Genomic DNA, 15,983 nt, shown 5'->3' on the forward strand with positions numbered 1-15,983 from the left:
AAAAAGAAGAAAAGACTCATTAGAGACATGCTAATTAGTTTCCTTCTCTTGAGCGTTGATAGAGAGGCTGCGTTGCCACGGTAGCACTGGGTGAAGGGAGAACCACATTGAGATGATGCGATGGCGAGATGAGAACCTCCACCTCTGTGTGGTCGAGCACTTTGGGATCAATTTTACAGAATGAATTTTAAAAGTCCTTCGGCCCTAATGAAAACTTACCTCTTGTGTTTGTTCTTTATCGTGGTAAAACAAAGCAGCGCTTATCATGCAAATAGCCACTTTACAGCAGGTTTTGATAAGAATTCTTTGGTGCGTTTTTGGAAACTGACACGTATATAAGCACCTCAGATCAATGGGGGACAAAAAGACTCTCCATTCTGGATGGAGCCCTTTTTGAGAACTTTTATTTTTGAAAACTCTCTGTTTTGTCCATTAAGTAGAAATGCTTATTTGGCACTTTTTTTTTTTCCTTTTCATAGAGGTTGTTTTGAAAAGAGAGAGGGTAAGAGATTGTGACCCAGAATGCAAGAGGCCTGACAGATTGAAGACAGCGAGAGAGAGAGAGAGCAAGAAGAGAAACACCCAGGGCCTTGCTGGCCGTTTCAGAGTTTGGGTTTGAGCAGTGGAGTGTAAAAGTCCATTTTTTGATCTGAAACATGAGTGAAAAGTGTAATGAACGCGGTCGATAATGGGCTTTTATATTTCCGCACCCCAGTCATCTCTTCTGTTGTGTTCCACTGGAAATTTGTTGTCATTTTTATTCTGGGGCAGTGATGCGTTAGATAGAGCCACAGATGTGTGTGTGTGTGTGTGTGTGTGTGTGTGTGTGTGTGTGTGTGTGTGTGTGTGCGAGGGACGTCCGCAGAAAGCGAGGGACTAATGGAAGAGGGATATGGAAGATGGAGTGGTGGGGGGATTTTCCACTTGAACTTGCCCGACTCTGGGCACTCGCTCAACGGCGGATTTTCATTTGTCCGAATGCTGTCCGAATGCTGTCAGAGAAAGCGCTCCCCAGACGCGAGCTTTGAACTGGGTGAAAATAAGCAAGTGACAGCCCAGAATTCTCTGCTTCTCTAGAGTCGCTCAGCCCTGCAGCCCCCGGTGGCTGACTTTTATTACACAACGCGCACACACACGACAAACAAAACGGCCCGCACCACCAACATGCACTGTATAAGAAGCGCAATATGATAAATACCTGTGGGAGGTTATTGGGGGATGGACTGCAATGGGGGTTTTAGATCATTTTGGGACAAATTAGCTTGTGAAAATGTGGCTGTGTGCACCAGGACTCTATAGGCTGGAAGACATCATCATCACAGAGGCACCTGGTAACAGCGCCTGCAGCCTTTCAGCGGGCCTGTTATTAAAATGACAGGCCTCTTTAGTGTCACGTCCCGCTCAATAGTGACCCTTCACTCTCCACATGCAGGCTAATATCTTCCAGGCTTTTTGAAGGTGGCGGTGTGACTGTTTAAAAGCCCCCCTTATGCTAACCTCACCTAGCTTCCCTTATCGCTTCCACCTGAGAAATGTGACCCCTTGCCCCCTTCTTTCAGGATTAAGAGAAGGGAATTATTCTAGTGGAACAGTGGAGGCATTTTGTTCTCCCGTTCATGTGTTGATAAACACATTCTGCCTTTGTATGATGGGGGACGGTTAAATGTAGCCGGGAGAGTTGGCATGTAGCAGTTTAGCATTCTTGCATTAGTCATGGTGATATGGTAGAGATGAAAGATGATCATAAGGGCTAGTTAGGAGACAGAGGCAACAGTTTAGATGTGTTGGTGGGCTTTACAACAGCCATGCTAGCAGTTTGCTATGGTTGTAAGGGATAATGTGTATTTTGTCATTACAGCTTGACAGGTTGACGTTGAGGCTTCTGAAAGGGTTATTTCATAGTTTTTGTAAGGTATATGTGCCTGTTTTTCTGTCACAATCTATATGTATACAAAAATAAATATTGTAATGACCTGGCAGTCAGCGCTAGCAGCTGGGTGCATTATGGGTAATTGTTTATTGAGAGCTGATTTATGTGTTATTACAGCAAGATCTTTAAGTTGTTGTTATAGTAAAGTTATGTGTGTAATGTTCAAGTTGATCAGATGTTCTTGGTTCATTTACTGCCTAATGTAAAAATGTGTCCCTCACCGTTGTTGAGAGAGATGTGTAAGGCAATAGGGCCCTGCCTGAGTAGTTCTTTCTTTGTTCTGCATTAAAAGTGGAAAAACGGTGTTACTGCCTCCTGTTGGTTGATGTGTAAACACTCTGGGTCGTGCGGTGTATGGGACATGAGTGTTCTTATCTCATTTTAGGATTTAGCTTAGTAAAAGTGTTATTAGCCTAATTTAGCTCCGGTTAGACTCACGTTTTATTTGGATAGCTACCAGTTATTACAGTGGTGTCAGAAGTGGGATTTTAAAAGTCGTTTAAAAGACGGCGTTATGGAGCAAAGCATAGGCGAATTAGAGCGTGCCATCCATGAGAACAGCATCATGCTAGAGCGTCTGACGAGCAAGACGCCGAGGAGGAGCAGGGCTCCGCACCAGCCTGACGGCGCCAGCATTCACCGAGCCATGTACCACTCTCCTGGTCCCCGACAGAACGAACTTCCAGTCGTCTCACCAACACTCCAAATTAGTGGCCAGCCCGGCGCCCTCACACGTTCGCCCGCTAAGCTACCACGATATAGCGGGTTGACACCCCTGGAACCCTACCTGGCACAAGTGGACCTGGCCGCCCTCCACGATGGATGGAGCTGTGAGGAGACGGCGATTCATTTGGCCCTCGCCTTGGAGGGTCCCGCACTCCAGGTCCTTATCGATCTGTCTCCTGAGGAGCGGCGTGATCTCCAGGCCCTCACTGCTGCTCTCAACCGCCGCTTCGGGCAGAGAACCTCCGCTGAACAGAGCAGGGAGGAACTAGCTAACCGGCGTCGATGTGAAGGAGAGAGTGTGGGCGCTTTCGCAGCTGACATCCGGGTTTACACCCGAAAGGGCTACCCTACCTTCCAGGCCGCAGCGAGGGAAGAGCTGAGCCTCCACGCTTTCCTGCGGGGTCTTACACCCGAGCGGCTCCGCCAACATGTCCGCCTACTGTCACCCCGAAATCTCAGTGAGGCGCTGAGAGAGGCTGAGAGAGCTGAGGAGGTGCTACAGGCTCGGCCGGCGACAGGTCGATCTTCACTCCAGCATCATCTGACGAGAGCCGTCGAACGGGAGGTGGACGTGGCCCGATCCGAGGAGGAGGTCAGCCGAGTTCAACCAGCGGAGACCCCACGACGGAGGACGAGGCTAGACCACTGCTACCGCTGTGGAGAACCGGGGCATTTCGCCAGGGACTGCCCTGCTCCGAGCCCCCGGCCCCGGGCAATGTCACCCCCGGGAAACGACCTCGGAGTGAGGCAGTGAGGGGACCCTCACCCCGTTCTTCAGTACCCCTCCACATTAATGACTGCCCTACTGTGGGACGCTGCGGGTCTGCCAGAGGACTGTACCTGGACTGTGTTGTTGACGGGCAGCCCTGCAGCGCCCTGGTGGATACGGGGTCCACCATTTGCTTGCTGCGCAAAGGACTGTTGTCTGGAACGGCCGGTCCTCTTCCGGAGGACTGGACCCCCACCAGTACCGAACTGCTCACCGTCACAGGTGAAAGGACAGTAATGCCTGGAAAGAAGCTGTTGTCGGTGGTGGTGGGGATGAGCCAGACGAACCATGAGTTCTGGCTCGCTGATATCAGAGATGAGTGCATTATTGGCTTGGACTTGTTATCCCACTGGGGAGCACGTGTTGACGTGCCGGGGGCCGCCCTATGCCTAGATAATGAGACTGTGCCGCTCCGATTGGGCCGGAGCCATCATGGAAAAGCTCCGACTCCCAAACGCCACACAAGAGCTGCAGAGACTCAGGGGGAAACCAGGGGGGGTATTGGAGCCCAGACCAATACATCTCCACCACTAACACCGCACGCTCAATCCGCCCCCCCATCACCTGAAACTGTTGTTGCTGTTGAGGAGTTGGGGCGGCGAAGCAGTGAGCATCTGAGCACACCGCAGCAGGAGCAGTTGCAACGCCTGTTGGGAGAGTTTATGGACATTTTTGCAGCCCGTGAGGAGGACTGTACCAGAACAGCTCTGGTGCAGCATCACATTGACACTGGCCCTGCTGCTCCCATTCGCTTGCGCCCCCATAGACTGCCTCTCGCCAAGCGCCAGGCTGCTGAAGAAATGATCCGAGAAATGGCAGCTAACGGCATTATTGAGCCCTCAGACAGTCCCTGGGCTGCACCTATGGTCATGGTGCGGAAGAAAACTGGGGCGTGGCGCCCTTGTGTGGACTTTCGGCGACTAAATGCGGTCACCCGCAAGGACTCATACCCACTGCCGCGCATTGATGATGCATTGGATTATGTAGCTGGATCCTGTTGGTTTAGTTCTTTGGACTTGCGCAGTGGGTATTGGCAAGTTGAGCTGGCGGCAGAAGCCCGGCCCAAAACTGCATTTACGATAGGGCAAGGACTGTGGCAGTTTAAAGTGATGCCCTTTGGACTGTGTAATGCCCCAGCCACCTTTGAAAGGCTGATGGAGCGGGTCCTTAAAGACATTCCCCGCACCCGCTGTGTGGTTTACTTGGACGATCTGTTGGTCCATGCCAGAGACTTTGACCAGGCTGTCCACAACTTACGGGAGGTCCTGACAGCCATCCGTAGTGCTGGTTTGCGGTTGAACCCAGCCAAGTGCAACTTGCTCACCCGCCAGACGCAATTCCTGGGACACGTGGTCAGTGAGAGCGGGGTGGCTACCGACCCAACAAAGGTGGCCGCGGTGAGGGACTGGCCCCCACCAACCAACATCACTGAGCTGCGGAGCTTTCTGGGCCTGGCTTCCTATTACAGGAGGTTCGTCAGAGACTTTGCTACCATTGCCAGCCCCTTACATCAGCTGACAAACAAGGGCCGGCGTTTTGGGTGGTCTGAGGATTGTGCTGTGGCCTTTCGACAGTTAAAAGCGGCTCTCATCGACGCTCCTGTCCTAGCCTACCCTGATCCTAACCAACCGTTCCTTGTGGACACTGATGCCAGTAACGTGGGGGTCGGAGCCGTACTATCCCAGAGGGGGGAGAATGGAGAGCGAGTGGTTGCTTACTATAGTTGCAGCCTCAGTCGGCCAGAAAGAAATTATTGCGTCACCCGACGGGAGTTGCTAGCGGTGGTCCTGGCCGTCCGCCACTTCAGGCCCTACCTCCTGGGCACCAGGTTCACACTGAGGACAGACCACGCTAGCCTCACTTGGATGCTAAATTTCCGCCAGCCGGAGGGTCAGGTGGCAAGGTGGCTCGAGATTCTTCAAGAGTACGACTTTGAGGTTCAACACCGACCGGGGCGGCAGCATGCTAACGCTGACGCCCTCTCCAGACGTCCATGCTTTGCTGACGAATGTCGATACTGCAGTCGCCAGGAAGAACGATGTCTGGAGCCATCGTCAGCAGCAGTAAGGCCGGGTGACACCCGTGGAGATGGGGAGCCGTTCACCACCGAGCAGCTGAGGCAACAACAGGCGAATGATCAGGTACTGATGAAGGTCAGGGGTTGGTTAGAGGCCCAAACATGTCCAGACTGGCCAGCTGTGTCCTCCCAGGGGCCCGAGATCAAGACGCTTCATTCTCAGTGGGGCAGCCTGGAGCTCCACGATGGCGTGATCTATAGGCGGTGGCAGGCGCCGGGTGGGGGGATCGACCGGTTGCAACTCCTGGTTCCCCACGCTCTGCGGCCGGAGGTCCTCCGTTGGGTTCATGGGGCAGCGGGAGCCGGCCATTTCGGAAACTCTAAGACAGTGCGGCGGCTGCGGCAGCGTTTCTACTGGCCGGGATGTCGGCAGGATACAGAGATGTATGTTCATTGCTGCGATATTTGCACGGCACAGAAGGGACCCAGTCAACGCTCTCATGCGCCATTACAACAGTACCTAGTCGGGGCACCTATGGAGAGGATTGGTGTGGACATCTTGGGTCCATTTCCCATCACAGATGCTGGTAACCGTTTTGTCCTGGTCGCTATGGACTATTTTACGAAATGGCCAGAGGCATATGCAGTGCCAGATCAGAGTGCTTCCACTACGGCGCAGCGACTAGTGGACGAGATGTTTGCCCGGTTTGGGGTGCCGGATGAACTTCACAGTGACCAGGGGCGTAACTTTGAGAGCCGGTTGTTCAGTGAGGTGTGCCAGCGATTGGGGGTGAAGAAGACAAGAACCACTCCCCTCCACCCGCAAAGCGATGGACTTGTTGAGCGGTTTAACCGCACCCTGGCCACCCAACTTGCCATCTTGACCAGTCAGCACCAGAGAGACTGGGATCAGCATCTGCCTCTGGTACTGTGGGCATATAGGACAGCTGTGCAGGAGTCGAGTCAGTGCACACCGGCGGCACTGATGTTTGGGAGGGAGCTCCGCACGCCAGTGGACTTGGTGTTCGGGTCACCCCCCGAGCCAGAGATTACTGGCGGGCCAGAATTGGATTACTTCAGGAAATTGAAGGAACGTCTGAGCACGGTCCATCAAATGGCCAGGGAGGCTCTGAGGGACGCTGGAGCCCGCCAGAAACGGGCATACGATGCCCGGGCCCACGGGCCTACGATTGGGCCCGGGGACAAAGTGTGGGTGTTCTGCCCCCAGAGGAAGCGGGGGTTGTCACCCAAACTGACTCATCATTGGCAGGGACCTGGGGAGGTTTTGGACAAAATTTCCGAGGTGGTCTTCCGGGTCCGAATGCCTGGACGGGGTAGACGGGTGGTACTTCATAAGGACCGATTGGCTCCATACCACCCTCTGGCCCCAGAGCAAAAGATTGATGAAGGCCACAGTCACTCCCCAAAATCCCCTCCCAGCGCCGAAACGGACAATGATGGACTCAAGGCTGAGCCTGGCGTTTCACAGGGGAGGTTGAAGCGTGTTCGACGCCGGCCGGGACATTTGTTAGATTTTGTTGTGGGAGATTAGGGTTGTGGGGACACTAACCCTCTTGGGTGGGGGTTATTGTAATGACCTGGCAGTCAGCGCTAGCAGCTGGGTGCATTATGGGTAATTGTTTATTGAGAGCTGATTTATGTGTTATTACAGCAAGATCTTTAAGTTGTTGTTATAGTAAAGTTATGTGTGTAATGTTCAAGTTGATCAGATGTTCTTGGTTCATTTACTGCCTAATGTAAAAATGTGTCCCTCACCGTTGTTGAGAGAGATGTGTAAGGCAATAGGGCCCTGCCTGAGTAGTTCTTTCTTTGTTCTGCATTAAAAGTGGAAAAACGGTGTTACTGCCTCCTGTTGGTTGATGTGTAAACACTCTGGGTCGTGCGGTGTATGGGACATGAGTGTTCTTATCTCATTTTAGGATTTAGCTTAGTAAAAGTGTTATTAGCCTAATTTAGCTCCGGTTAGACTCACGTTTTATTTGGATAGCTACCAGTTATTACAATATAAACGAGAGAATACGTATATTATGAAAAGGTAATATTTATATATATACAGGTCTAAATATACGAAACATTGGTGAAAGCTTACGGATCACTTCTTACAGTGTTCCTACTCCTAATCCTTGCGTCTCTGATGCTCAGCAGTTCCTTGAGCGCTTTTTTTTGTGTGGTACAGTCTTAGTAATTCCCTCTCCATATCTGATCTCCCCCTTCCCTCTTGTTTTTGTTTGGGTACACCCTTCCTCTATCCCTTCTCTCCCTGTTTGCCCTCTGTCTCTGACCCCTCCAAGCCTCCACAACCCCAGCCTTAACCTCCCTCTCCGCCGTCTCTCTCTCGCCTCGGCCCGGCGCTTGGTGTTGGTTTGGGAGGCGATTAATGGCGCTGTTGTGTAAATTAGATGTGACGGCTTGTTTACCGGCTTGAGCCCCCAGGCGATAGACTCACGAGCGCACCCGTGAATAAACTGCTCATAATGGCCATCAGCGCAGACTGCAGGTACTCTAGTGCAGGAGGAGAGAGAGAATTAGAGAGTGTGAGCTGTGGGTTGCGGTTAGGCAGTCTACCAGTCCTCCATCGGTGAGGTGAGTAATTCTTTTTGACAGGGGTAAACAGCGCTAGGATGTTGTCCCGCGTGTGCATGGATGCCCGTGTGTGATGTCTCCTCTAGTCATCTACTTGTCTTTTTTTTTTTTTTTTTTTCAATTATCCCTTCCACTCCAGCATCCCTGCAGAATGCTGGTGAGCTTGAAGATGGATCATTGAGATTGACTGACTGTGGTGTTTATATATTCATTATAACTTTATATGCCTCCATCTTTCTCTATTACGCATGCTAACACATGAAATGTTCATATTTGTCATGTTTTATAGCACCACCTATTGTCGGCTCGCCTCTAAATTATACAAGCATTGTCAGAATCATGCATTTAGGTATATGGCTTGTATTTTGTGAGAATTGGATATATTAAAATTGGGATGCATGATATATTGGTTATCGGCTTATATTAGAAATTTAAAATACTGTATTGGATATTTAATAGTGCATTTTTAAAACTTTTAGATTACCTTTTCCATCATCTAACACTTAACGTTTATCTTTAAAATGCTACTAATTTAATAACACTAAGATCTTTACTAGGGATGCACCGATATGAACATTTTGGCCGATACCGATAACCGATAATTCTTTATATTTGAAAGCTGATAACCGATATATCGGCCGATAAATCTAAATCCAATTTTTTTTTAATAATTTTTGAGAGCCTGATTGCAAAAACAAAAGTCTCACAATTAAAATCCATTTCCCAATCACACAATTATAATGTTCTCATTATAATGTCATGAAGCCGATATGACAGCACATTTTGCACTTGCACTTTATAAGAAACTATATTTTCCTTTTTGATTCTGATCATATTTCAAGCAATTAAGATCAATCCTGTTGAACAGTGCGCATCTTAAATGTCTCAAGTGTCAAGTGTTGAAGGAAATAATTCATTACCCTAATACACCCTAATTTGAAAGTGATTGTAGTACCAGTTTTGGCCACAATCTTGCATGCAGCTCCTCTAAATTCACTTGTAGTATTTTAAATGATTGACTTTAGTTTAGTTTTATTTTTTAGTTTATTTAGACGAAAAAACTATAGAATTTAAATATCTTGCATTTATCGGTTATTGGTCATAAAATAACATTTCCGATTATCATATTGGCTAAACGGTGTTTTTGTTTTGAAAAATCACATTTTTACAGCTGTGCTCCACCAAGACTTTACTAGTTAATTAATTATAGCTCACCTCAGAAGGGCAATTGTGTTTTTTTGCTGTTATATGACACCCCGTCTCAGCTTTCCAGAAGAACTAAACTCTTCCTGTGTTTGTATGTGTGCTAACCAGGATTTTTGATTTGGATGACCAGAACTCTGCTCTCTTTACATATTCAGTGTGATTCTTTGGCCACCTTTCCACATAAGTGTCGCTCTGTCGTAATTCATACTCCAGAGTCTGAGCCGAGTTCCCTCGCAGTCCTTAAAGTGCTGGACCTTTGTGCTCTTCTCTAAATTCTTCAACTTTAAGTGCCGTTTATCAGATTTTCCCCCTTCTTTATATGGATGAGTATATTATTCCTCTCCAGCTATAAAAAGCCTTTCAAGAACTCAGCCAGTCCCAATTATGGCTTTATGGAGCTGATTTGCCACGTCTGTCCAAAGTTTAGTAACATGTTTTTACATGCTTTCACTTGAGGCTCTTTCGCCCATTTTTTTTTTTTTTTTTTATCGTGTGTGTGTGTGTGTGTGCACCACTGCACTACATGTGATAATTACCCTGTAATATGGAATGGCAAAGAATCCTCCAGAGAATGGAGATGCATTCATCATCATCCATTTATTTAAATACCATAATTTAGTGTACGGCTCATTACTGGGAGGTTGACCTTTCCCAAAATGAAGATCTCCTCCATACTTTGTACTCGCTGTCTGGTTTCATTTTTTATTTTTTTATTTTTACCTCAAAATGCTAATAGAGATAAATACAAAGGAGGTGATGAAGGGTGTAGCCTATCATCTATCTGTCTGTCTGTCCATCTGTCTGTCTGTCAAGGGCATTAAAATCATTGCGATATTTCTGATGTTACCTAATTGAATGTCAGGCAAATCATTCCAAATTTAGCATAATTATAATACCTCACTCATCTCTCCGTGTAGTCGTTCTTTTGTGTTTGAGTGGGTAGAGCGCTAAAAAAAAATGTAAAGATTTGTATGCAATAAGATGTAAAAGAAGCTTCTCAGGTGTGTTCAGGCTTAGTTTACACCAGGTGCAACAAGCATTGATTCCCTTGCAAGATGCACCACAAACCCCAAATCTATTTTTGAATGGCAAATAATTTGAGTGGCCACTTCATTAGGGCAGAAACGTTACAACTTATCGCTGAATGCATTGAGGCGCTCCATATATCCACACTAATGGAATCAGATTGAATCCAGGAGCACAGGTGAAACATTTAGCAGGGAATCGCCTGAAAAATGCTTTTAAGTGCGGGTGGTTTTAGTTTAATGAAAGCGAGTCATTTGGCAGACTGACAGTATATTGTGCTGAGGAGGATTTCGTATTAAAACACTCTCACTTGTTCCGGGTTCAGACCCCACATAAACCACACAATGTTGGGCTCTGCCCGCGGGTCTGACTGTTGGTTCACAAGAGATTCACATCATCGTCCTTGTGTCTGTGTTTTAATGAGCAGAGGGGTTGATAAGACTGATTGTAATTTATCAAGGCTGGAAAAAAAGGAAAAGCCAGAATAAGGCTCATTGGAATGCATTCTCTGTCCTTACTACTTCCTTTATGACCCTCTGGGATGCATCGCTCTTCTTGCAGCTCAGCTTCCCTCTCCTCTCTCTCTCTCTCTCTCCCTCATTTCCCATCTCTCCTCTTTGTTAATCAGTTAAACTCGCTCTTCAAATAGCCCCTCTAATTACTGCTCGGCTCCTTGCGAACGGCTATCTCCCCCGCTGCTCTCTCTCTCTCTCTCTCTCTCTCTCTCTCTCTGTATTGAAGCTGACCCCTGTCAGTAGTGGGTACCTCTTCATGGTGCATGTGGACAGCGCTGGTGAATCTTAATGGTGGTGGGAGGCACCAGAGGTGCCACTGAAGCTGGCTCATTAGCAGACAGTCTCAGAAGCTTGTGGAGATGGTTTTAGGGGATGGCCATCAAATACACACCATATATTATGCGCTCTCTCACAGACAGATGCGTTCAGATGCCGTGCCACTTACAAACTCAAAGCTGCGGGTGAGTGCGAAAAGAGGTTTTGCTCGTACAGATGAGCTCCATTTACCGTATTGACCTCTAAAGTGACTGTGTGTTTTACCCCCTCCCCCATACCTGATTAAAGGTGGATGATATAAGTGAAATTTGCTTAAAATGACCACAAGAGCCGCCCTATGCAGACGACCCTTGACCTGCGTGCCACTGATTGGTGGAGGCCGTCCTCAAACACACAGGTTATTATAGCATAAGCCCTATTATTTGCTTTTGTTGCAGAGCAAGCTATATTATAGCCTTCCTGTTCATCTCAAAGGCAATTGTTCAGCTAGCATAGACTCACTAAAGACGCAATCGCCATGCTGTCTTTGCTTATGAGCACTCAGTTCTTAATTATTAATTTACCTGGTGTTATTTGACTAATTACAGAAAAGGAAAATTATTTTTAAAATTCGTATAATGAAATATAAGTTTGATTTATATTTTTTTTCCCTCATATAATTGTAGTTTAAGCATTGACCAGTTGGGACTAACTACCTCTGTTAACACACCAATCCTTGACCTCTTACGTTCAAGTGAAAAAGACTGGGTTGGGTGCAACCTCCAAAAAATTGCCTATTGAATAGCTAAAAGAGGAAATCGATCATTATGGTTGATTTGTTTTTATTTCTTTTTTATAATGTCTATATATTTCAAAGCTTTGTCTATTTGGCTGCCTATTGAGGCTCCGCTATGGCTGGGACCTGTGGTCCAAATGTGAGGCATTTCCAGCCCTCACACCGCATTACAACAGGTCTCTTGTTTTTCTCTCTTGTCCTATGTGGAGAGAGAATGCTTTTTGTCTCTGTTTTTAAAATATAGTAAATGAGTGTTCAGGCTTGATAATTCACAGCAAGGTGCTCGCCGCTGTGCTTGTGCTCATCGAGCAAAATATCTCCCTCGCCTTTCTTTTCTAAAAGAAAAAAAAAATTAAATGTATTTAATAAATGCCTGACTTCAAATGGTTGGGGTTTCTGGCTCCTCTATTACTAGGTCTATTCAGCGACAAATGAACGGGGGAATCATTTATGCCGAGAGACAAAGCCGAATGAAAATATAATTCCGCATTGTGCTGCGCTTTTGTTAGCGGCCGTCAAGTCCCTAATGGTGCGCTTTTGTTTTCCTGCACTGCTCTGAAACCGTAGTGTCGAATTGCACGCTCTGCTCATGGTGTGTAATGGCCCGCCTTTGTGATATTAGATTATAGGGGCAATTAATGGCGTCAAACCTTAACAACTCAGCATTCAGGCGGCTCGTCAATCCCACTGTCGCGCCGCAATAGAAGGTGTTATAACTCTGGTAATTATTACGCCTGCAACTTGAAAATGTCAATGAACGTGTGTATAAAATAGAATGTATGGGTTGTCACCGCGGGAGAATGGGATGCAGAGGAGCAATTAATTACAGGTTTTCATTTCGCTCTTTCCCGGTGACAAGCAGCCGTGCGTGGCAAATTGGCGTGACGCCAAGCACCCGACAAACCGAGCCCCCTCTTTCGCCCTATCTCACGTTCCGTCTACCCCGATGTATGCACAGACACACATACATCACGTCTGGGCCCCGACTGGCCTGCTGTGGGCTCTCGCCTCGGATGATGCCCTGGCTTTGTTTCAGACGCTCTTCCTCTCTGGGTGCACATTCTTGCTTTCAAAGCAGTAATTGCAGGGCCTCTTGATGTAAGTCATCAAAGGCGGATGCGTGATATTTGGCAGAGGGCCGAACACTCTCCCGCGATGGCATCAGATGCATGATATCATCAGCCGAAATATGTCTGTGCTTGCTAGCGTTAGCTGTAAGCGCTAGTCTAACATAGCCTCACCTGCGTCACGCCTATAATTAATCAAGGTGAGTGGCACGCCAGGCCATAAAATGTGTCTTTCTTGTGGCACATAAGTCATAGAGGGTAAAAGAGTGCATAATTTTGCCTCTTTGTCTCTGTCATGGATTCTGGGAAGCGTTCCCACCTCCTCATAGTGAAGGATACGGATGGCTCGTTTCATTGTGATAGGGACGTTTACAATAAAATATCGGACGGTCGCAGATAACCACGAAGCTCGCGAACGCAAGCTTTCATCCCTCTTTCCGGCGGGGGGAAAAGAGCCGGTGTTCGTATTTACCGCCAATCTTGTTTACAAAGTCAAATCAGCCCTTTACAGATTTAATTTGCGTCTGACAGCTCTCTCTCTTCGTCTTTCCTCTCCTTATCTCGCCCCCTCCCTCCACCCCTCCTCGCGACTCACGAGCCCTCGAGCTCCGAATAGATAAACTGCTGAAAATATGAGCGCTCAGGCGCTGCATGAAAACAAATGAATGCAAATATCAGATCGGACTGGCAGTGGACTGGGAAGTCGTCACGCTGTTGCCTGTCTGTTTTATTCTCTTTGAGTGGAAAATGTAGATAAATGTGCGTATTATGCTGGCTTGTAGTTTGCACTCGTATGTCAGCTTCAAGCCAGCCGTTGCCTGTAAATAGCTTTATTTTTATTGAGCAGTTGCAGTGAGATGATCAATTCTGGCCCTTGAGCAGTAAATAGGAAAATAAATGGAACGCCACGGAGCGGCTGTGTGTGCGTGTGTGTCTCAGCGGAAGATCGCTAGCTGCATTCGAGGAAGCAGCCGCAAATTGTAGCTACTGGAGGAAATTGCTGGCCCGTTAAAAAACTGCCCATAAGTTCACAGGGTGGCCGCTACCACTGCAGGGATATATTCATGTACTAGCGGCCTGCCTTCAGGCCTTTCCAAACCATCTCTGACACACACAGAGAAAGAGAGTAAGGATTCCCTTGACCTGTATGAGAGTTTTAGGACAGTTGACAGACTGGCACTAGCTGTATTGCGTCAGCCCTACGATGTGTTTTTTGTGCCTTTCAAACTTTACTTAAACATTTGGTTTTGTGTGATAATTCTGCTGATATCAATCATATTAAATAGTTGTCTAGACGAGGTTTTGAACAAACAGGAATCAATGGGACGCATCAAACATATCAGTGATGTTTTGTATGCCATTGTTTTCCAGCAAAAGTGTTTGTGTGAATTCGTCAATTTTGTCCCAAAAAGAAAGAACTTCCGGTTAATTAAAAAAAGGGGGAAAGAGTTTCTATAGATAAGTCAATGTGAAACTTGAAGTAATAAATATGCATATATGAGCATATTAATAATACAAATAAAATGCATGAGTTTCCCCTGGCTGGGCAAGTAAAAATCTGAACTAATGGCCCGATTGGGCTTGCGGAGAGAAATCCTTATTGTTGAGCTCGGCTCTCTTTCCATTTCTCCTTTTCTGCATATTTTTCATAAGATAAGAATCACGCTTTCCATCTTTACGCCTCGTTCTTGTCTAGCAAATTGTGCTCTCACTTCCAGACTGTTGCAAGTTGTTTCCTGCCGATAGCTATCTTATCAGACTGTTTGTTATTTTTTGCCAAGATGTGATTCTCTTGATAACAAATCATAATATTATGTTTATTGAAGTACTTTCAGGCTGATAAAGACTATATACTCAAGGGAAGATTTGATCAACACTCTTTCTCTCTCTCTTTTGGAAAAACTGCCAGGGTTTTACAATGCAAGCAGTGTGGAGCTCTATTGTGTCAACAGAGCTGATGTTTTGTGTACTCTCTTTGCCATGACATGATAGAGAGTTAATTAAAGTGAAGTACAACATTCCTTTATGAAGCTAGAAAAACAGAAATGGCTTTGTATCATGTTAAAGTGAGGGTATGTGCTTATTTATGCTTATCTCACTGTAGAGGTGGGCATCTTCAGCATCTTAACAGTTGATAATCCTGTTTGTTTTATCTTTTTTTTCCATGCTGCTCAGACCTGTGACAAATTTTAGTGTGACGGCCAACCAGTTGATAAGCACTGTTACGGATTATGATGCTCTAACACACACGCACAACCATGTTTGCTGTCACTTATTGGACTTATTTTCCTCTTTTTTTTAGGTGCCGGTATCAATGGCAATGATGACCCCACAGATGATAACTCCACAGCAGATGCAGCAGATCCTCTCTCCACCTCAGCTCCAAGCTTTACTCCAACAGCAACAAGCCCTTATGCTGCAACAGGTAACACAAACACACACACAGAACTTAAAACAATTGTAAATATCTGAGCTGTTCAGACATGACATGCCCAAACAAACCACACAAAGGGTACATTTTTTTCAATGCCAGTTGGTGCCAGTTTTATTGGCTAATTAAAATATTACTATACACTATTTGCTATTTCTTGTCCTCTAAAATTATGCTGCAGGGACTTGTTTTGCACTACAATCCATCATTTTCCAAAAACAACATGACATCATAGCTTTCACGAAGTTTCATAGGACATTATTTGGTTTATTATTTGGTCAGTTATTATTTTAGGCTAACCAAATCAATTCAATATATATTAAAACTTTTTAAAAATTAGTTTTATTTGCTATAGAAAAACCAAAACAGTCATATTGTGAGATATAAAAATGTCTACCATTAAAAAGTTACAATTGTGAGATTGCAGAAAGTGAGAAAACAGTCAACGATGTGAGAAATAGTTTAATTTAAAAGAATAATTTTGTAATTCTATGAAATCAGGCTCACCAAGGCTGCATTTATTCAATTTGTAGAAACAGTAATATTATGGAATATTATTAAAATAATGGTTTTCTGTTTATTCAGTAATCATTCCAAAGGCCTGTTCACACCGGGACGAATTTTCCGCACGATATTCCCTG

At 46.2% G+C, this 15,983-nt stretch overlaps 1 protein-coding gene across 5 annotated transcripts in view; it reads left to right on the plus strand.

The window, feature by feature from the left end:
- Positions 1-15,983, plus strand: part of foxp4 (forkhead box P4) — a 133,282-nt gene that overhangs the window by 64,916 nt on the left and 52,383 nt on the right. For all 5 annotated transcript variants that reach the window (XM_039673576.2, XM_039673575.2, XM_039673579.2 and 2 more), the window contains one exon: positions 15,214-15,336. In XM_039673576.2, coding sequence (XP_039529510.1) covers positions 15,214-15,336 — 123 coding nt within the window. The remainder of the gene's footprint in view (positions 1-15,213; positions 15,337-15,983) is intronic.

Source organism: Pimephales promelas, chromosome 21 (genome assembly GCF_988280905.1).
Source record: "Pimephales promelas chromosome 21, fPimPro1.hap1.1, whole genome shotgun sequence".
Classification (NCBI taxonomy): domain Eukaryota; kingdom Metazoa; phylum Chordata; class Actinopteri; order Cypriniformes; family Leuciscidae; genus Pimephales; species Pimephales promelas.